Here is a 22,189-nt window from a genome sequence, read left to right as displayed (position 1 = left end):
TCTTTACTTTGATATTAGTTTCCTTTTATTCTCGGGTGCTTTTACCCTTGTATGAACACGCTTTTGCTGATCAAGAGTTGGCACCCTTTGACATCGAAATAGAAAGGACATTTTGAGCTAGAAGAAGGGAGCAACGAGGCCTAGCAGCAGTTCCAACAATGGCTGAAGCGATGAGAAATGGATTGAATAATAATGAGAATAATATGGCAGGTGAGGGTGATGATAGAGATAGAGCCATCGAGCATATGCTTGTCCCCATGTTGCATGAGCTGAATCCAAGCATAGTACGGCCAGATATTCAAGCCTTACATTTTGAACTTAAGCCGGTGATGTTCCAAATGCTTCAAACTGTGGGACAATTCGGTGGGCTTCCAACGAGAAGATCCTCATCTCCATCTTAGACTCTTCATGGAAGTAAGTGACTCTTTCAAGATACCCGGAGCAAGCTGAAGAGGCTTTGAGATTGAAGCTATTCCCTTATTCATTGCGGGATAGAGCAAGAGCGTGGTTGAACTCCTTACCTCCCCAATCGGTAGCTACATAGAATGACTTGGTAGAGAAGTTCTTGATGAAGTACTTCCCTCCAACAAAGAATGCCAAGCTCGAAAATGACATAACTGGTTTTCAACGGTTGGATAGTGAGTCTTTATATGAGGCATGTGAGAGGTTTAAGGAGCTCTTGCGTAAATGTCCTCATCATGGCATTCCTCATTGGATTCAGATGGAGACTTTCTACAATGGTTTAAGTGGACAAACTTGATCCATAATGGATGCATCAGCCAATGGGGCTATATTGGCAAAGTCTTACAATGAGGCTTATGAAATTTTGGAAAGGATGGCCAACAACAACTACCAATGGCCAGCTGAAAGAGGCTGCTTTGCAAGTAAGAGGGTGGCTGGAATTTATGAGTTGGATGCGGTGGCGGCCTTAACGCACAAGTTTCATCTCTCACTAGTGTGTTAAAATCTGTAAACTTGGCTGCAACTTTGTACAACCACAACAAAATCTAGCAGTCTCTTGTACATATTGTGGTGGGGAGCATGTCTTTGATAGTTGTCCATCTAACCCAGAATCAGCCTACTATGTTGGTAATTTCAGCAAAGCTAATAACCCATATTCCAACACTTATAATCCTGGTTGGAGGCAGCACCCTAACTTCTCTTGGAATGGTCAATGACAGAATGTAGGCCCATCATCTACCCCAACTAGACCTTATCGGCTTCCAAGTGCTCAACAGACAAGTGAAGATTCAGCCTATAGAACCTTCTTCATCAATTGAGCTCCTATTGAAAGAATACATGGCAAAGAATGATGCAATTATTCGAGCCAAGCAGACTTCATTGAGAAATTTGGAGAATCAAGTTGGGCAGCTAGCTAATGCTTTAAGCAACAGACCTCAAGGATCACTTGCCAAGTGATACTTGAAAATCCTAGGCGGGAAGGCAAAGAGCATTGCAAGGTTATTTCATTACGGAGTGGGAAATATATAGAGCCACCTCATGTTAAGTCCAGTCAACCGAAGGAAACTAATCTGTCCAAGAAGAAAGGGAAAAGGAAGATCCGGTGGCTGTTCAAAAGGACCAATCTGATTTTGAAAACCAAAGTGTTGAACCACCAGCTACGGCTCCATTGCAACAGGGTTCTCCGAGAAAAAGTGCCTTATAAACCACCCCCCTTTCCTCAAAGATTTCAAAGGCAGCAACAAAACCATCGGTTCAAGAAATTCTTGGATGTTTTGAAGGAGCTCCACATCAATATACCATTGGTAGAAGCACTTGAACAAATGCCAAATTATGTGAAATTCATGAAAGACATCCTTTCTAAAAAAAAAAGATTTGGAGAGTTTGAAACAGTAGCCATGACACAAGAGAGTAGTGCCTTCTTGCTGAACAAGCTTCCTCAAAAATTAAAGGATCCTGGGAGTTTCACCATTCCTTGTGCTATTGGAGAAAATTATATTGGGAGAGCCCTTTGTGACCTTGGAGCTAGCATTAACCTTATGCCAATGTCAATCTTCAAGAAGCTTGGTGTGGGAGAAGCAAGGCCAACTACGGTAACACTTCAGGTGGTGATAGATCCTTAGCTCATCTGAAGGAAAAATTGAAGATGTCTTGGTAAGAGTTGATAAGTTCATCTTCCCTGCTGATTTCATTGTTCTTGATTTTGAAGCTGATAGAGATGTGCCCATCATTCTTGGAAGACCCTTCTTGGCCCTTTGGAAAGACTTTGATTGATGTGCATAAAGGAGAATTAACTATGAGGGTAAATGGAGAGCAAGTCACTTTCAATGTTCTCCAGGCAATGAAATCTCCAGATGAGATAGAGCAATGCTCAATGGTAGATATCATAGAGGAGCTGGTTTTTAGAAGAAGTTGAGACAAAGGGTAGTAAAGATCCATTAGAACTTTCATTAACATCTGAAATTTCACAAGTGGGTGATGAAGCGGTAGCTACATTAAATGGTTAGATGCAAGACCAGTGAGACATTAAGAAAGAGTGGATTTGATCCTCTTGTATTATCTGAGCATGCAACTCAATCTCCTAAGCCATCAATTGAAGAGCCTCCTATGTTAGAATTGAAGCCTCTTCCGGGACACCTTAGGTATGCCTATTTGGGTGAAGGAAAGACACTTCCGAGTTATCATTTCAGCGGTGCTAACAACGAGCAAGAAGATATGTTAATTAAAGTGCTTTGAAGAAATACAGCAAAGCATTAGGATGGACCATATCGGATATCAAGGGAATCAGCCCATCAATTTGCATGCACAAAATTCTCTTTGGAAGACTGCTGTAATAATTCTGTGGAGCATCAAAGGAGGCTGAATCCAATTATGAAGGAAGTGGTCAAAAAGGAAATCATTAAATGGTTAGATCTTTGGGGTGGTGTATCCAATTTCAGACAGCAAGTGGGTGAGTCCAGTACAATGTGTCCCCAAGAAAGGAGGAATGACAGTTGTGGAGAATGATAATAAGGAGTTGATACCTACAAGGATAGTGAGTGGGTGGAGAATATGTATGGACTATAGGAAGCTCAACAAGGCTACAAGGAAAGATCATTTCCCTCTACCCTTCATTGATCAAATGCTTGATAGATTGGCTGGAAAAGAGTATTATTGCTTCTTAGATGGATACTCAGGGTACAATCAAATAGCCATTGCTCCTGAAGATCAACATAAGACCACTTTCACTTGCCCATATGGTACCTTTGCCTTTAGAAGAATGCCTTTTGGTCTTTGTAATGCCCCAGCCACTTTCCAAAGATGTATGATGGCCATTTTCACTGATATGGTGGAACAATTTGTAGAGGTGTTTATGGATGATTTTTCAGTTTTTGGAGAAACTTATGATGAATGTCTCACTCACTTGGCAAAAGTTCTACGGAGATGTGAAGAAACCAATTTAGTCCTCAAGCTGGGAAAAATGCCATTTTATGGTTAGAGAAGGGATTGTTCTTGGACACAAGGTTTCCAAACGGGGTCTAGAAGTGGATAAAGCCAAGGTTGCCATTATAGAAAAATTACCACCACCATCAAGTGTGAAAGGGATTAGAAGCTTTCTTGGACATGCTTGGGTTTTATAGAAGGTTCATAAAAGATTTTTCACAAATATCTAAACCATTGTGTAGCCTGCTTGAAAAAGAAAGCCAGTTCAGCTTTAGTGAAGCATGTATGACAGCATTTTTAGAGTTGAAGAAGAAGCTAATCTCTACACCCATCATTGTGGCACCGGATTGGTCTATTCCCTTTGAGGTCATGTGTGATGCTAGTGATTGGGGCTGTAGGAAGCGGTTTTGGGACAGCGTAAGAATAAAGTATTCCATTCAATCTATTATGCTAGTCGGACCCTATCGGGAGCACAACTGAATTACACTTGTCACCGAAAAAGAGCTCTTGGCAGTTGTGTTTGCATTTGACAAATTTAGAGCTTATCTAGTGGGGGGCAAAGGTCATTGTGTTCACGAGATCATTCAGCCATCAAATATTTGATACACAAGAAGGATGCTAAACCAAGGCTGATTAGATGGATCTTATTGCTTTAAGAGTTCAATTTGGAGATAAAAGATAGGAAGGGGACTGAGAATCAAGTGGCTGACCATCTGTCTAGGTTGGAAAATCCAAACCAAGCAGCTGAATTTGAAATTAAAGAAGTCTTCCCCGATGAACAACTCTTTGTTGTTTCCCTCTCAACATCTTGGTATCTTTGATTTTGCTAATTATTTAGCCAAGGGGACTTCTACCCCCTATGATGCCCACTCAACAAAGGAAGAAATTTTTACATGAGGTTAAAAGGTATTTCCGGGATGAACCATTCTTATTCAAGCTATGTGCGAGATCAAATATTGAGGCGTTGTATCCCTGAGGTAGAAGTAGAGGATGTGTTGAGGCAATGCCATGACTCCCCATATGGTGGACATTATCAAGGAGATAGGACAGCAGCAAAGGTCTTGCAATCGGGGTTTTATTGGCCAAGTATGTTCAAGGATGCCTATCAATTCATTCAAAAATGTGATAGATGTCAAAGAGTGGGAAACATCTCAAAAAGGAATGAAATGCCCTTAACCAATATCTTGGAAGTAGAATTGTTTGATGTTTGGGGAATTGATTTCATGGGGCCTTTTATTCCTTCATATGGAAATCTTTACATTTTAGTAGCGAGTGGACTATGTATCCAAGTGGGTGGAGGCTGCTGCTTGTTCAACTAATGATGCAAAGGTGGTTATTGACTTCATGAGAAAGAATATCTTCACTAGATTTGGTACTCCAAGAGCCATAATCGGTGATGAAGGTTCACATTTTTGCAACAAATATCTTGGAGCTCTATTGTCTAAATATGGAGTTCGTCACAAAGTTGCCTCAAGCTATCACCCCCAAACAAATGGACAAGCTGAAGTTTCTAATAGACAAATCAAGTTGATTTTGGAGAAAACAGTATGCCCAACAAGGAAGGATTGGTCCATAAGGTTAGATGACTCCCTTTGGGCCTACCGGACTGCCTACAAAACACCTTTTGGAATGTCACCATATCAACTTGTGTTTGGAAAGGCTTGCCATCTACCATTGGAACTAGAGCATAAGGCATCTTGGGCAATTAAGAAATTCAATTTTGACTCTACTTTGGCTGGTGAGAAGAGAATGCTACAACTCCATCAACTTGATGAATTCGGGCTCCAAGCATATGAGAATGCCAAACTCTACAAGGAGAAAGTGAAGAAATGGCATGACAAGAAAATCTTGCGAGAGGGTATTTGAACCGAGTCGGCAAGTTCTGTTGTTCAACTCCGGACTCAAATTATTTCCGGGAAAGCTGAAATCAAGATGGTCGGGTCCTTTTACAATAATGACAGTATTTCCACATGGAGCGGTGGAGTTGCAAGAGGGCATCTCTAACGGAAATTTCTAGTCAATGGGCAGAGAATCAAGCATTATTGGGGAGCACCATTGGAGCGGGACAAATCTTCAATCAACCTTCAAGAGGCTTAAAAAGAAGGGAGGTCACTTAGATTTCATTATTTTTAGTTTAATTGTGTGCTATTAGTTCATTAAGTGTTGAATAAAAAATATAAAAAAATAAAAAAATAAAAAATAAAAAAAAATGAATGATAGATAATTTGCTAACATGTATATTTTGATGTGCAGGGAGTGTGGGGAACAAAAAGAGAATGATTGGGTGTTTTGCCAAACTTATCATTAAATCAAACTGCTTGAAACAGAGCATGTTTCAATATCCAACAAATTTCACTATCTTTGTAGTAGCGATGTTGCCACAATGCTACTACAAAGTTTTGATCCTCAGCTACGAGTCTTGCATGTTCTGTTAACACATTACATTCTCTGTTGAAACTTACATTCCGTGTTTGTTGCTATAGCAAAGCTGCAGCAAAGCTACAACAACGATTAAACCACTCACCCGACCGGTTTCATCTCAAACCCAACCAACCCATCAAAAATACACTTCAAACTTCTATCGAGACCATGCTGAACCCATACTGATTAACGAACCAAAAATTTCATTTTTTTTAAAACCCTTCTAAACCAATACCAACCCAAACCCATAAAACCTCTCATTTCAAACCAAAATCAACGAAACACTCGGCTCACTTCGTCGACTCTCACGGCTCCATCGTCTCCTCCACTGCAACTCATCCTCCTCTTCTCTTCCATTTTCTGTTTTTCAAAGACTTTCACACCTCCATTTACCTACATTCACCCACCAAAGCAATCTTCTTCTTCACCGATAGCCCATCTTTCACAAAAAACCCTAACTTTTTCCCCCATTCCATCCTCGAATCACTTCTCGAGAGGACTACCGGTGCCGTCTTGGGTTTTCGGGCATGTTTTTGTGGTATTTCGACCTTCCATCTTCCCTACACCACATCAGCTAAGTGTTCTCCCCATTTCTTTTCTTTCATTCTATATTTTTGAACTTTCGATTTGCTTTGTGTTTTTGTTGAATGTTCAATTTGTGGTTTGTCGGTTATGTGTTTGTTCTTATGTTGTCTTAGTGTATGTTTTCGTTAGGGTATATACAACTTTTCTTATTTGTTTAGGTGTTATTTTGGAGCTACAATCACTTGCACACACCAATCCAACATTTACGGGTCATCGTTACCCTATGCTCATATCCTCTGTTTTTGTGCTTGCCATTTGCACCTAAAACAACATAGAATTTGTTTGTTAGTGTTTGTTTTTGTTTGCTTAGTTATAGTTCATTGTTTGTTAATTGTTTGTTCTTGTTTTCTACTTTTATGGTGTCTCTGTTTTTGTTAGATAAGGTATGTTTTAGTGTTTGTTTGATTAGTTATTTTTATTTTTTTTATTTTCTACAATTTGTTTGATTAGTTGTTGTAGTGTTTTTGTTAGCTAAGGTCTGTTTTAGTGTTTGTTTGACTTCAATAGTGGTTGTTAGGGGCCAACCTTGTGCACTCCATTCGAAATGGCCCCTAAGAAGAAGAGCAGAACAGACCCTAGTTCTAGTGCTTCAATGAGTCCCTCTTATTTTGCCTCTCCCATAGCTGAGAACCGCTTCACATCCATCTCCACCAAGAACTTTCTTCCGGAGAAGGGGTTCAAATTAAAACCCAATGAAGCACAAGCCTTTCCATTCATCCCATCCATTATAGCTAGGCATCATTGGGAACAATTTTGCACCCATCCTGGTGCCTACATCCCTTCCCTAGTCTACGAATTTTATGCCAATCTCACTTGCCCCATCTCGGGATCAAGTCTATGTTAGGGGGATGCACATACCTATAGATGGACCATCCATTAATGCCTATTATGCATTGGACAATGTGGAGGATGAGCACAATGCCTATCTTGCTTCAGCAGATCCAACCGCCATGCATAACATTATCCGGACTTTATGTTCTCATGGCACGGAGTGGTCCTCCTCCACCCAAGGTGCATTAACTATTGCCCGCCACACCTTGCAACCGGCAGCCAAAATTTGGTACCATTTTTTACAGACCCACTTGATGCCCTCCACGCATAGTCGATTGTTTCGGTGGATAGAGCTTTGCTCCTCCACTCTATTTTGGAAGGGCGTCGGGTTAATGTGGGTCATCGCATTCATGAGGCCATTTGTGCTTGTCTTGCTAGGCGGGGTGGTAGTTTAGCTTTTCCTTGTTTAATTACTCGCTTTATGTTTGGCTAACCATGTTAATGTGCGGGCTTCGATGTCCATACACTCAACAAAGGTGCCATTACACACTTCAGTATCACTCGCATGCTTACACCTAGTTCAGCTCCCCCTTCCAAGTGCACCACCTCCTGCTGCGCAAAGATCAGCCATTCCTCGCACTTCTTCTACCTCTGGTGCTCCATCCTCTAGTTACACTCAATTGGAACAGCGCCTCGGTCAAGTAGAAGCCACCCAATTTCAAATGATGTTGGAACATCAAATCTCTCGTGACCTCTTCCTTGGTTATATGCGTTATGTGGCTGCCCGTGATCGCGCCCTTTAGTCTAACTTAAGGATGAATAGCAACCGGTTCCAATCTTTTCCAGCTTTTCCCAACTACCTCTTCGCTAATCCTTGGGGCCAAGATGGGAACTACATTCCTAATATAGATGAGGAGGATGAAGCTGAAGCTGCTGCAGCTGCTGCTGATGATGAGTTCCATTCATTCGATGATGATGATGAGGCCTAGCTTGTTTAGGGAAGTTCTGTTCTCTCTCTTCTTTTACTGTGTTTTCCTTTTATTACCTTACTTTTTTTTTCCTTTCTTTCGCTGTGAGGACACTGCTCATCTTTAGTTTGGGGGTAAGTTTTGCAATGTTCCAATAATTGCATATGTTATCTTCATGATATGGATGTCCCCAGTTAACAGTTAATTTTCTTTAGTTTTTTTTTTTTTGTGACTGTATAGTTTAAAGTTGCTGTCCAGTTTTAGAGTAGCTGTTTTGGGTAGATGTTTTGTGTAATTAATCTGGTTTTTCATGAAATTTGGATGATTGTTAAGTAATGTGAATGTCAGTGCCTTTTACTCTGGTTTTGTTGGAAATCTTAGCACAATTTTGCTATAATGATCTGATGTCTGCATTTACTCATGTTTGTGATGCCATACTATTGATGCACCAAGTGATGTTTCAAGCTCTAGAGAACCTGGGGAAAGCTGGATCAATGTGAGAGTTTTTAGGATTTTAGAATTGATTAAATGAGAACCTCAAGACTTACACATTAGGGATCCCCATTTGGTTGTTTCCAAGAACTTTGTGCATTGTGAATATTGATTGAGGTTTGACCCCTTCCCTTCCCTAAAAGAATAATGCTCCGCTGATTTGGGTTACCTAGTAACCAGGGAATATGCATGTAACCCATGTGTATTTTTACGTCAACGAGGCCGTGGCCCGGAATATGAGCATGCAAGGCACTCTTGTTTGTGATCTTGTTGAGTAACCGGGTATCTTCATCACAAATGAGCGATATTCGCGTAAAAAGGCAAGATGACAACATAAAAAAAAAATAAAAAAAAATAAAAAGTTCATAAATAATAAGTTTGGGGGTCAAATGCTCAAAAGTGTATGAAACAAGTTCTTGGGGTTGTAAAAAGATATGGATTCCTAATTAGTGGAGAGGTAATCATTTGGTCAACATATTAGATCAATGAACTAAACTTGATGACCATGATTCAGCTATACTAGGGTGATCTGGGGCAAGATCCTTAACTTTCACACACACACTTGAGAGCATCCCGATGAGTAAAGTATGACATCTAAGTGTTATTGGCCGGATGTGTTGGATCTGAAAATTTAGAAAAAGATTGAGAGGCAACTTCTGTCTAACACTCATCCTATTGCATGCTTAAGCCAGGTTATTTTCTTTTCTTTTCTTTTGATTTCCTCATGCTTTCATTAGTAGTTAGTTGTTGTTTTCATTTGTCTTTATTGCTCGAGGTCAAGCAATGTCTTAAGTTTGGGGGTGTGATAACTCTATGAAATAGAGTTAAGATTTATAACTTTTATACTTGAGATGGCTTGATTTAGGAGTATTTTGTCTTTGTTTTAGTGATAGTATTCATTAGGTGTTGTTTTATTTAGTCTCAACATGTTGCATTTTGTTTAGTTCATTTTTGTCACATTGCATGAATTTCCCTTCTTTTTATGGATGAATTTGACTGTTTCTCTTTCTCTTGAACATGTAGGTGAAGATTCATAATAGAAGAACATGTCCTCTAACTTTGTTGTAGAGTTGTTGCTGCATTGCTACAACAACGGAGCAGAATATTCTCAAATCCAATTCAAATGGAATTGACCAAAAAGGGCTAACTTAAGTGGACTAAATTCTTGTAAATACATGATGGTTTTCAGCCCTTGATCTCAGGAGGAAGGTTCTAATCCTATGGCCAGAATCTAACCTAATGATTGAAGACATTTATGGAAGAAAGAGAAGAGAGGCAAGGAGGAGAAGAGGAGACATTCGACCAAGGGAGAATAGAGACTGGGCTGAGAGGAAGGAGGTAGAGAACGAATGCTGGAGCTCTTGTGGAAGCAAGGAGCTGCTGGAGTTGCTGATTTGCTGAAGAAGAAAGCTGGAGCTCATGTGGAAGCATTGAAGCCTTAGTTTATTCTTGTTTTTATAACTCTATCTTCTTATTTTCTAGTCTCATGTCAACTATACTTGGTTTTATGCATTTGAATTCTGTTATGGGCTAAATCTTAGCTGTGTTGGGATGATAGTAGTACCTAAACCTGAATTTTGATATGTAACTAATCATGTGTTCTTTAGTTTTATTGCAATCCACTTTATTGTTAATGAATTCAGCATGTTATATTGACTAATTTCAGTTCTTGAACCATCTTTCTTGAATGAATGTTATGATTTCATTAATTGGAAAATTAATGAAGTCTAAGTGTTTGTTGAATTGTGTGAGTTAGCATCATCTTTAATTAGGTTGTGTTAATTAATAGGTTGAGTAGAAATACCCAATTACCTCACATTACCATTGATTGGATTGGGTTTAAATTGCATTCTTAATTCAATTCTTCATAGGAATATGCTGATGTTGATTTAGGATGCTAGCTTATGTGTATTGGAAAATACCATATTGCCATTCATTCCAAGTTCTTGATTTATCTTGGGGTTGTAGTATTGCTTTAGTATTTGTGTTTTAAAATTCAGGGAAGGGAAACTTGATTCCTAACACACTTGTCACTCATTAAGTTTCTTCCATTGCTCAAATCTACATTTTAGTTCCTTAGTTTTCTTTACCTGTCATTTGGTTAACTAGTTAGACAAACACCAATCAACCTTGTTAATTTCATTTAAATCAATTTTATTTTTACATTGAAAGTTAAGGATATAATTCTCCGTGGGATCGATACTTTACTTATCATTTATTACTTGATTGCGATACGTATACTTGCGTGATATCTTGATATACAAGCAACAGGCGCTCGAGACCGATGAGTCATATCCGTGAGGACGTGAGAGCTTCCCGTCTACTATTGTGGATGACCAATGGGGTTGATGAGTCCGGTGAGTAATATTCGTGACTCTAGTGTGAAGGATACCGGAAAGGATCACCCGGGACGAGGAATGGATGTATCTGGATCTGACATGATATGACTGAGTATATGACTTGCATTGGGCTAGGCTTTACCGTGACATGCGCCAATACTTATACCAATGGTGATGTGAGAGAGTGGTGACCTAAACCCCAGGCATGGATTGTCCCGAGGGATGCAGGACCCAATTCCCACTGGAGAACCCAAGATACCGAGATGGTTGAGGGAAGAGTGATTTGAGACCTACCCAAGGATGTATGGTGCTATGAATTAAAGCATGTCTACCCTAGAGACTAGCATATGTAGAGTTAGAATCATATTTGCATCATCTGTCTCATATCATTTCACATCATGTTATGACTTGTATCATATGGTTTATGTATTATGGATTAATCGCCCTTCACTTGAGTTCTTTTGAACTCATTCCTTTTTGTGCATTTGTTTTTTTAGACTATTCCACAGGTTTTGAAGAGACTGATGGCACGTCCTTCGAGGTGCCCTACGATGAGTCATACTACCCTCAGGGTAGTGGCTACTACAAAGATCTTGGTGAGGGTACCGAAGAGAATTATGCTTCACATCAGGATTAGCCGGACATTGGTGTGGGAGCAGGTGTCTTTGGACTTCGATATTTTTAGTTATGAGGACATACTATATGTGACCAAAGAAACATTTGTTTAGTGTTACATTTTGAATTCTTCTTAAGACCGGATTTGTAATTTAACTTTCTTGATATACTCTTTAGAAGTTGGTTTTGTAACCTTAACTTGAATGATCTACTTTCCGCTGCCATTGAGGAAGTGACTTATGATCACTCTCTCTCTCTTTTTGAATTATCTTTATACACTTGGTATCATCTTTATTCCGCACTTTGATTATCTGTTTTATCTTATTCATGATTCCTTTATTATATGCTTTTACCTTGATTATCATTGTTCATGATTGTGTTATCGCGTATGTGGGAGGCATGGTTGCTCGATACTTGATCCTTGGGGCTGTGGATCACATACCCGGGTATGCCCGATGGGGTACCAGCTGGGTGGATGTGACATTTACCCTCTAGCATTACAGGCAATACAAATGCCTTCTCATCATATTCTCCCGTCACTGGAACCCATAATCAAAATAATGGAGCATTTGCAAGAACTCTAAGAACACAGTCACCACCTGAGACTATCAGAGTTGGCCCTCATATTCTCTTTAAAAAGACCAACATGAAGTTCGCAAATCACAATGAATACAGAATCAGTGATGAAGAAAAGATTTCCCTCGACAATCTCTGGCAATCCATTAACATAAGCATTGGAAATAAGAATCTTCAGCCTTCTGTGGCCAATGCTCTGAATGCGATAGCTCGCTCTTTGATCAGCTTAGAACAAAAAGGGGAAAATCTAAATTTTACGTGGTCTTCGACGGTAACACAAAAGGTGTATTCCTTGACTGGTGATGTGTCCAAAATCTGCTCAGCCCTTAGATCTCCTCGTGATGTCCTCGCAAAACGAAAGCGTCGGATGTGGCCCGACCGGCGGGGTCGGGAGTCCACCTCCGAAGGCTAAGTCGAGTTGATGAACTTAATCACAAACGGCTCTGCTAGAAGCGCAGAGCTTAAGGAATGAAGAACCGGGAAGGGTGATCTAGATAGCGGATCGCCGATAGTTTAGGTCTATCGGTATGTATCCGAACCCGAGTCTCGAGATAGTATCCTTTTTCTCGATCCCCCCACCTTGTATGGTAGTGAGGTTTATATAGAGTGTACCTTCGAATCTCTTTCGTTGGATGCACTTGAGCCTTCTTCGGGTAGTCGTTGGATCTTATCGGTTAGATCCGTTGAGCAATAGACTTCTACTAGTTTGGGCTAGTAGAGGACTCTCGAGAAAACCTTTAGGTTATGCGATGATTATCCCTTCGATAATGATTATCCGCAGCCGTCAATTCGAGTCTGCAATCATTAGGGTGATTACCCTAATCCATAAGTAGGATTAGGGCACGCTTGCAGACCGAATAAGCTTTCTTCTTCAGCAAGCCATCTTCCGGATCCGGTTCGCTCGGGAGCGAGTCGGATCTCTCCGTCTCGATCGGGGTCGAGGGTCAGACCGGTATGAACCCGGTCTGATCATAATCTCTCCATATCACGAGCCCCCAGACCAAGCGTTCGGTCAATCCCGAGGGCTTGGTTTTTAACTGAGTTCGTCGTCAGGTGATAATCTCTGCGTGCTTCATTGAATGTCATATCACATTTAATGCGGTGGTCACTTTTCCTCGAGCGTTGTGAGTGTAAGGCCACATATCTCCTTGCAGTTGATCTGTCGTGGCTCACGTCATCCAAGCGACGGTTTTCGAACGCCTATTTCGGATTCGTGAGTTCAAACTTTCAAAACGTCTTTCAATCTTGATCGCTGATTTTGAATCAATCTCGATCATTCAAATTCCCGAACACTCGTGCGGGAGTTTTAAAAGCGATTCGTTGTCTTCATAGGTTTCATTCTTCCTATCTGGAATTTGAACCTTTGTTGTCACGCTTCGCGCCTTCTCCTCTCTCAAGCTTCCGCCTTATTGAATTAGTAAGTTTACTGGTCTTTTTCTTTTTGTAGTTTATTGAAACAAGTAATGACGGACGATAGGGCTTCTCTAGTACCCAGGTGTTGGTAATAGCGGTGATGCTTTTGCTTCTCCTGCTCCCGAACAGTCGGATAGTGATAACAAAACCCTAATCGTCCTCCGGCGCGAGTTCGCTGAAGTTTCTCAAAAAGGTTTTGAAAGAAAAACCGAAACTTCTCCTGTCCTTCTCGAGTCCGGATCTTCCAAGATTGTCGAGTCTTCTAGGCAGCCTCAAACTTCCAGGTCCGATGGTGGACACAGCTCTGTTCCCTCCATTTACGATGAGGAAACCCTTCTTTCAGCTGTCCAAAATTTTGATCTTCCTTCCTCATATCAGGTTAGGGCTCCCCACCCCGATGAGAGGGTTGATTCATCCCTTTCGGGTGAATTTTCTCTGTATATAGATGCACTTGAAAGCGGGGTTCGCTTTCCCTTTTTTAATCCTTTGTTCTCCGTAGTTCCGAATCATTGGAACATTTGTCCCAGAATGCTCCTCCCCAATAGCCGGCATCTCATCGTCGGCTTCTTGGGTTTGTGTTTTGAACTTGGCATTACGCCATCTCTTTCTCTCTTTGTACATTTTCATGTTCTTTCTATCTCCAATCCTCCTGGATGGGTTTTTCTGTCCAAACGCAACAAGGCTGAACTTGATTGGAGGGGCAACATCCTTGTCAAAGGAACTTGCCCTTCTAACCACAAAAGATGGCGCGAATGATACTTTTCCGTCGAGCGCCTCCATCGGATCTTAACTTCCCAACCACCTGGAGGAGGTGTACTTCTTCTTCCGAGAATAACCGAGGCCTTCCCTTATCCGGAGAAGACGAGGCGGCCATCGGGAAGATCAAATCCATTCCGTGGTATCAAGAGATACATGGATTTGAAGTGGAGTATAACTCCATCCTTCAATATTGGGGCTTGGCTCATTGTGAGCTTCTAACCACCATCCTTTAATTTGACTGAAGTGATATGTTTTTAATTCGACTCTTGTCCTTCTTCTTTGCGGTGCCTCCAAGAATGAACCACGAAAGCCCACGGGTGAAGGCCGCGGGGCCGTTGTGACAGCTGAGCAACGATCGCCCGGAGCCTTGACCGTAGATCAAGAGGCTTCTATTCCCTCTCCCGACCCCTCTTATAGGGGTATCGGGAATATCAGGCCTGTGGGCGATACTTCGGGTAAAGGGAAGAAACCGATGGTGGAGAGGTCTAATGTCTCTTCCTCCACCCGAACCAAGAGGAGGCATGACACAATTGATGCTCCCTCCAATAAAAAATCCAAAGCATCGACGGATGGTGAGGAGGTCTTCACCCCTCGGTGGACCCCGAAGCCGACCGACAGGGTGACTCGGGATCCCGAGAAAGTTGCGAATGGAGCTCCCTCAATCTTGCTCCTTCGATCGCCAGAATTTGAAGCCCTGGATGACACCTCCCTTGTTAGTCAATCTACAAGGTACCGGTCTTCTTGCTTAATTATTTTTTAATAATTCCTTATGACTTCTTCTGATATTTTCCGCCTTCCCAGGAATGCTGTGTTGAGCTTTTATCAACACATGGAAGCATTGAGCCGGGTTGGTTGCACCAGCTCCTTGCTGCAAACCTGTGAAGAAAGTTTGGCGAAAGCCAATTCTGAAATAGACCAGCTGACTGCAGCTGCCGTGGAGCTACGAGAAAAAGCATGAGGAAGAAGTGATCTCCCTCAAGGAGGCCCTCGAAGCGTCGAAGATTCGTGCCGCTGCTGCCGAGCGCGAGGCCGGGAAGAAAAAAGCAGCTGCCACGTTGTTTGGTGACAGGCTTGAATTCAAATGTAGGGAGCTCGAAGAACATCCGAAGTTGGCGATCCCTAGCAAGCCCGAGCATATAAAGCCAGAGCTTCGGAAGGAGTGTGTTCGGAAATACCTGAACAGGCGTACCTTTCTCCGAACCGCTAGGTATCTACAACCTTCAGGCTTATCGCTTGGGGGCGAACGACGTTTGGGGAGCGAATCCTCGGATCAATCCCTGCCTTCGACACTGCTCCTTTTCGTGAGGTGTGCCACAAAGAGGTCTTCGGGAAAGTTGGTATGGATCTCCTGGACTGGGCTCAGGAAGAAGATGATCCTTTTCCAGCTGACCCTCAGTATGAGGCATACCTGGCTGACGAGTCGGCACTTCCAGAGGAGAAATCACAAGCCGAGTCTCAAGTTGCTGCTGTAGAGGACTCAACCGGTGCCATTCTTGAGGAAGGCTCTTCCCATGATCTTGAGAAAAGTCCTCCCGACCAGGGTCCCTCGGGCAACAATGAAGAAAGGCTTAGGGAGTTATCTTTTTGTACAGATTTACCCTCTACTTAATGAATAGACATTTCTTTCTCATGTTGGCCTTTATATTTCCCCGTCTCCTGCCGAAATCTTGCCTTGAATATCAAAGTATTAATGATAAAACTCATCACTTAACTTTACATTCCTCGCCGAATAATAATCTTGTAGAAATATTGTGAAGATGCGTTTCGGGAAGATGCATTAATCTTCTCCACTACTTCATTTATTGCAAAGTCTGCACGTTTCCCTTCTGCGAAGTTCAAACGTTTCCTTGCCTTTGTATACCATTCACTGTTTCCAATGAATCGGAAATACATCCATTATTTTAATGGCGGTGCGACGATTGGAGGTATCTCTGCATCAGGTGCTCGCTTCCACATGTTTCCATGTGGCATCCCTCCGACCGTTGATCTTGCTTTTTGCGGATTTCGAAGCGTCATTTCGATCTAGGTTGTCGGTTGTCCTTAGCCTTCAACCGTCGTCTTAATACCTGAGGCTATTTAAAGCCTTCGTGGGTACTCTCCATCTATCATGTCTTCTGCAAGTTAGATTTGCTAAAGTGTTAAAGCGACCTTTCGTCCTTCGGCCTGCTTCCGTATTCCTCGTACTCCAACAATAGCTCTATCAACTTTTGAACAAGTGAGTTTCTTGATTACTCATCTCTTTCCCCACTTCCCCCCTGAGTAAACTGCACAGTAGTTATACTTGGGGTTTAGTTATTTGGGTTTGTTGGAAGTAATATAAACTAGGGTGGTGGTTGGGGCCAGTGCGGTGGTTTCAGCTATTGAATCCTCCAAGCATAAGGCGACTACTGCCGGTGAATCTTCAAGTCAGATTCCCATAGTTTCTATTGATGTCGTCCCTGCGCCTCCTTTCCCCGAAGTGATCGCTCGTCTTTCCCAGGAAGATCTTGATCACTCCGTTGCCGATGGTGCTGCCGACGCCCCTGCTGGTGAGACTGTTGGTGCACCCCCGAAAGAGACTCTTCGGGCATCTGAGGCAACTATGTTGGCGTCTGATGAAGGTGTGGTCCCAGCAGGTGCTGCTCCTATTTCCAACTCTAGTGCTTGTTTGGCATCCTCCTCCTCTCCTTCCGAGTTGGAGGATTTTGCCACTAGGAAGCGCCGTCGGGTGACAAGTGATGCAGCTCATCCTTCTCTTGGTGTAGCTCATCCTTCTCATCCTTCGCCTGAATTAGTGTCAAACAAGTTTGACAGAGCATTGGAATGATGTACTGCTGCTCGAATGACTTCGAGAGCGCAGTTCTTTCCAAACTTCCAGATGAAGTCTTTACGAAGTCACTTGGTGATGTAAGTCTTTCTTCATTATCCTCTCGATTCTGAAAAATTACTTTTCTCGCTCCTCGTTAACTCGGAAGTTGTTTGCAGGAGTCTTGCTTGGTAACTTCCACAACCAAGTGGAAGCAGCTATTAGGCTCGATAGATTGAGCAATGAAGTTTCTAGGCTTCGGGAAATCTCTGAAGCTAAAGATGTTGAGATTGCTCGCCTTCGTAATCTAGCTTGGGAGGTGGCGGGAGAAAAAAAATTCGATGATTGGTCGTCTAGGTCGGACTTGGATGATGCCGGGGAGAAGATCCGGCGATCGGAGCGAACAGTTGGAAAGTCGGAGCCAAAGGATCTGAAACGTTACCCGAAAGGCAAGCTGTCGTTCCTTTGCCCGAATCCCTTCCAACCGATGTTCGCAGAGCCTGCGTCTTCAAGTATTTGCACAAGAAGCCTTTTGTTGATATGCTGAATGCTTATAACTTGCAGGCGTACCGGGATGGTGAGAACGAAGTATGGGAATCAATATTAAGGAAGGATCCTCATTTTGATACGACTCCCTACGGTGTTGTTTGCCATCCTGAAGTATTTACTGACCCGGGTATTCCTCCTCCCGACTGGACCAAGGATAAGATTGATCCTCCACCTTCCGATCCAGATATTATGCATTATCTGGAAGATTCTCCTGTTTATTCTCCCTTGGAAGAAGTCAATTATGACGAGCTTGTCCTGAATGCGAGTTTGGTCGAGGACCATGCTTCTCCTGGACAAAGAGTATGAAATTGCAGAGGATTTTATGCATACCGAAATATTTTTGTAATCCTCATTTCTTCTCTTCTTTTCCTTGAATCCCCACCAGTGGTTGACTCATATGTTTGTTCTAGCAAAGTCGCGTTGATCTTGTATAACTTCTCAACAGTCACCTATGATGACTTTCTTTTTTGACCGAAGATTGTATCCAGCTCTTGTAATTGTTTTGATATTGGCCTCTTTGGGTCTTTTGAAGAAATAAGAAATTAACTTTATCTTGAACCTTGCTAGCCACTTGAATCCCTGTTGCATTAGGTCTTAGTTGTTTGAAACAATGCCTTTACTTAAGGATTTCCGGAGAAATACAATAAGTCCGAGAAGGAACTCACTCGGGTTTTAAACCGATGCCTTTACTTAAGGATTTCCGGAGAAATACAATAAGTCTGAGAAGGAACTCACTCGGGTTTTAAACCGATGCCTTTACTTAAGTATTTCCGGAGAAATACAATAAGTCTGAGAAGGAACTCAGTCGGGTTTTAAACCGATGCCTTTACTTAAGGATAATTCAAAAATTCAATAAGTCTTGAAGGAACTCACTTGGGTTTTAAACCGACGCCTTGCAAAAGGAACTCACTCGGATTTTCATCCGATTCCTCGACTTAAGAAAGTCCAAAAATATCCATAAGTGTTGAAGGACCCACACGAATTTTCATCCGATGCCTTATAGTTGGATCTTGTTCTTGAATGTGGTGTATGATGCCCCCCAATCAAAAGATAGTTTGTTGAAAGCCAAAAATTGCATTGATTGAGTTGAAAATGATTACATCGCAAATCAAAATTGAAATCATCCTCAAGGATAAAACTTTTTGAGATGCCTAGCATTCCACGAACGATCCAACTCTTTCTGGGTGTTGATGTTCTTTAGCTCTGTAAGCTCTTGAACCGACCGGTTTCACAACTATATAAGGTCCTTCCCAGGAAGGGTCTAATTTTCTTTGGTGACGCGGGTCGGAAGTTAGGGTGTTTCTCAACACCAAATCTCCGGCTAAGTACCGACGATTCTTCACTCAAGTATTATAATGAGACGCTATCCTTCTTTGATAATGTTGAGTTCGTGCTATTGCCTTTGCCCGAACTTCATCCATCAAATCAAGACTATCAAGCAGCCCTTGTTCATTTGCTTTTTCCTCGAACTCACGATCCCGTAATGTCCCCGCCATTATCTCCACTGGTGCCAATGCTTCGGATCCATATGCCAACCTGAATGGAGTTTCTCCTGTGGGTGTTCGAACCGTAGTTCTATAAGCCCACAAGTACATTATGAAGTTCTTCGACCCAAGAAGCTTTGTCGGTTCGAGTCTTCTCTTTATTCCTTCCAATAGCGTTCGGTTAGTAACCTCTACCTGTCCATTGCTTTGGGGGTATGCCACTGAGGACATACGATGCTCGATCATATATGTTCCACAGAATTGCTCAAATTGTGGACAGTCGAACTGAGTACCATGGTCAGTGACAATAATCTTTGGAATCCCAAAGCGATATATGATTGATTCAAGCACAAATTTCTCCCCTTTTTTCTCGCTAATTGCCGCCGGTGCACGTGCTTCTACCCATTTTGTGAAGTAATCAATTGCTACTATCGGATATTCCCGTCCGCTTGATTCCTTGGTGAATTTGCCCATGATATCAATTCCCCACATTGCAAAGGGAATGGGATTTAGAATTGAAGTCATAGTTTCCGCCGGCGCTTCGATCTTCGTAGCATGAATTTGACAGTTACCACATCGACGAACGTACTCCATAGCAGCCTCTTGGATCTTAGGCCAATATAACCCAAGTCTCGAAATTTTGTGAGCCAGGGCTCGTCCACCCATGTGAGCTCCACAAATTCCTTCATGAACCTCAGCCAAAGTTGATTTTGCTCCTTCGGGGCCTATACATCTCATAAGGGGTCCAGCATAAGATCTTTTGTATAGTCTCCCATTCTGAATGACAAATCTAGCTGATCGAATCTTGATCAACCTTGCCTCTCTGGATCCTCGGGTAATTTGTCATCCCTTAGATACTCGATTATCGGATCCATCCAGCAGACGTTCGCTTCAATATAAGAAATTTCTTTCTCATGATAACTTGGAAAAGTTATCTCTTCAATGTAGACCGAAGGGTCTAGATTCTTTTCCTTGGCATTGGCTAGTCGGGATAGCTCATCTCGCCACTGAATTTTCATTCCTCGATATCTCGAGATATCTTCAAATTCGAAATTGGTTTTGAAATGCCTGCACTATCTCTTGATATTTCTGCAAGCGTGGTTCTTTAATACCATACTCCCCCTGGACTTGGTTGACTATAAGTTGAGAGTCACTATAAATAGTAACATCTGCAATAGATAATGCTTTTGACAACCGAAGTCCCGCTATCGAGCCTCATATTCTCGCTTCGTTATTACTTGCGTCAAATGCGAATCTCAAAGCATATCGAATAATAAATCCTGCTGGACTTTTTAATAGAACTCCAGCTCTGCTCCATCTTTATTACTCGAACCATCCACATATACCTCCCAAGTGGTTGGTATAATGGGATCCTCAATGGTAGGTTCCACCGATGCGGTAGTTTCTACTACAAAGTCGGCTAATGCCCGAGCCTTGATTGCAATTTTGGGGCTTAAAGCTCACTTGGAACTCGCTGAGTTCAACCGACCAGGACACCATCCTTCCGGACAAATCGGGTTTGTTAAGAACTTTACTAAGAGGAAAAGTTGTAAATACCTCAATTGGATGAGCTCGAAAATATGGCCTTAGCTTCTCGGCGGCCATCATGAGAGCCGAGCCTGCTTCTCAATCTGTGAATATCTTGTCTCCGCATCTAGCAACACGTGGCTTACATAGTAAATCGGCCACTTGTTTTTAATCTTTTTCCCGAACAAGTCTTGGACCGACCGCCGAAAGGGACGTCGCTAGATATAGCTGTAATATTTCCCCCTTCTCTGTGCGGGACAGGATCGGTGGTTGTCCAAGTGCTTCTTTTAATTCCTCGAAAGCTTTCGGCACTCTTCAGTCCACTTTGCTTCCTTACTGCCCTTCGGGTCTTTAAGTGCCTTGAAGAAAGACAAACATTTTTCTCCGGACTTGGAGATAAATCGATTTAAAGCAACAACTCTCCCTGTTAAACCACTTGTACATCCCGAACGGTTTTGGGAGCCTCCATATCAATCGAGCTTGTATTTTGGCAGGATTAGCCTCAATTCCCCTCTGTGATACCATGAAGCCCAAAAATTTGCCCGAGGAGACTCCAAAGGCACATTTTTCTGGGTTTAGCTTCATTTGATATTTCCGCAATACTCAAAATACCTCGGTCAAATCTGCAATATGATTTGCTTTTGTAAAGCTTTTCACTAGCATGTCGTCAACATAAGCTTCAACATTCTTTCCTATCAGCTCTTTGAAAATCTTGTTGACGGCCCTCGATATGTTGCTCCTGCATTCTTCGGGGCCAAAAGGCATGACCTTGTAATAATAGCTCTCACGATCAGTCATGAAAGCCGTATACTTCTCATCCTCCTTATTCATAAGGATCTGATTATACCACGAGTAGGCATCCATGAAACTTAAAGTTTCATATCCTACAGATCGTATCTATTAAGAGGTCAATCCGAGGCAACGGGTAGCAATCTTTTGGGCAAGCTCTGTTAAGATCTGTGTAGTCTATACACATCCTCCACTTCCCATTTGCCTTTTTTACCATTACCACGTTGGCCAACCAAGTTGGGCACTCAATTGGTTCTATGAAACCAGAATTCTTAAGTTTTTCAACTTCGCTTCGAACGGCTTCATACTTTTCAATGGAGAAATTTCTTCTTTTACTGTATCCTTGGTTTCGCCTTAGGGTCTATCCAGAGTTTGTGCTCTGTAATGGCCCGATCGATTCCGGGCATGTCCTCGTGAGACCATGCAAATACATCTTTATTCCGTTGAAGAAAAAGCTTCAACTCATCTTTAAATTCTTCCAACTGTTCGGGACCCGATATAAGTAATCTTTTTCTCATCCTCGGTACACACCTGGATTTGTTCCAGCTTCTCCACCGGTTCGGGTCTTTGCATCTCTGTCTCTTCCCGATCGTCTCGAACTTCTATGGGGAGGGCGATTACCTTCCTTGGGCCCTCCTTGTCTTTTAAATAGGCAACATAACACTGCCGAGAGATCTTCCGGTCGAGAGGAAACTTGACCAATTCCCATATCGATCGGGAATTTTATCTTCG

The 22,189-nt window shown here is 42.2% G+C and overlaps 1 protein-coding gene and 1 non-coding gene across 2 annotated transcripts; one reads left to right on the top strand and one right to left on the bottom strand.

Annotated features, from left to right (window-relative positions):
- Nucleotides 1-598: 598 nt before the first annotated feature.
- LOC149028863 (small nucleolar RNA R71) lies at nt 599-705 on the bottom strand. The gene has a single exon (XR_016171277.1). It is a non-coding gene; the product is annotated as a small nucleolar RNA R71 (small nucleolar RNA).
- Nucleotides 706-1,859: 1,154 nt separating this feature from the next.
- LOC149028862 (uncharacterized) lies at nt 1,860-8,150 on the top strand. The gene is made up of 4 exons (XM_089166928.1): nt 1,860-2,054; nt 2,171-2,359; nt 4,654-5,242; nt 8,008-8,150. The coding sequence occupies exons 1-4, from the start codon at nt 1,860-1,862 to the stop codon at nt 8,148-8,150; spliced, it is 1,116 nt and encodes a 371-aa protein (XP_089023054.1).
- The last annotated feature ends 14,039 nt before the right edge of the window (nt 8,151-22,189 follow it).

This window comes from Hakea prostrata, chromosome 1 (genome assembly GCF_041222555.1).
Source record: "Hakea prostrata isolate BN-2017 chromosome 1, UWA_Hpros_2, whole genome shotgun sequence".
In the NCBI taxonomy this organism is placed as follows: domain Eukaryota; kingdom Viridiplantae; phylum Streptophyta; class Magnoliopsida; order Proteales; family Proteaceae; genus Hakea; species Hakea prostrata.
Note: the sequence above shows the minus strand (reverse complement) of the source record. Positions and strands in the feature narration are given on the sequence as shown.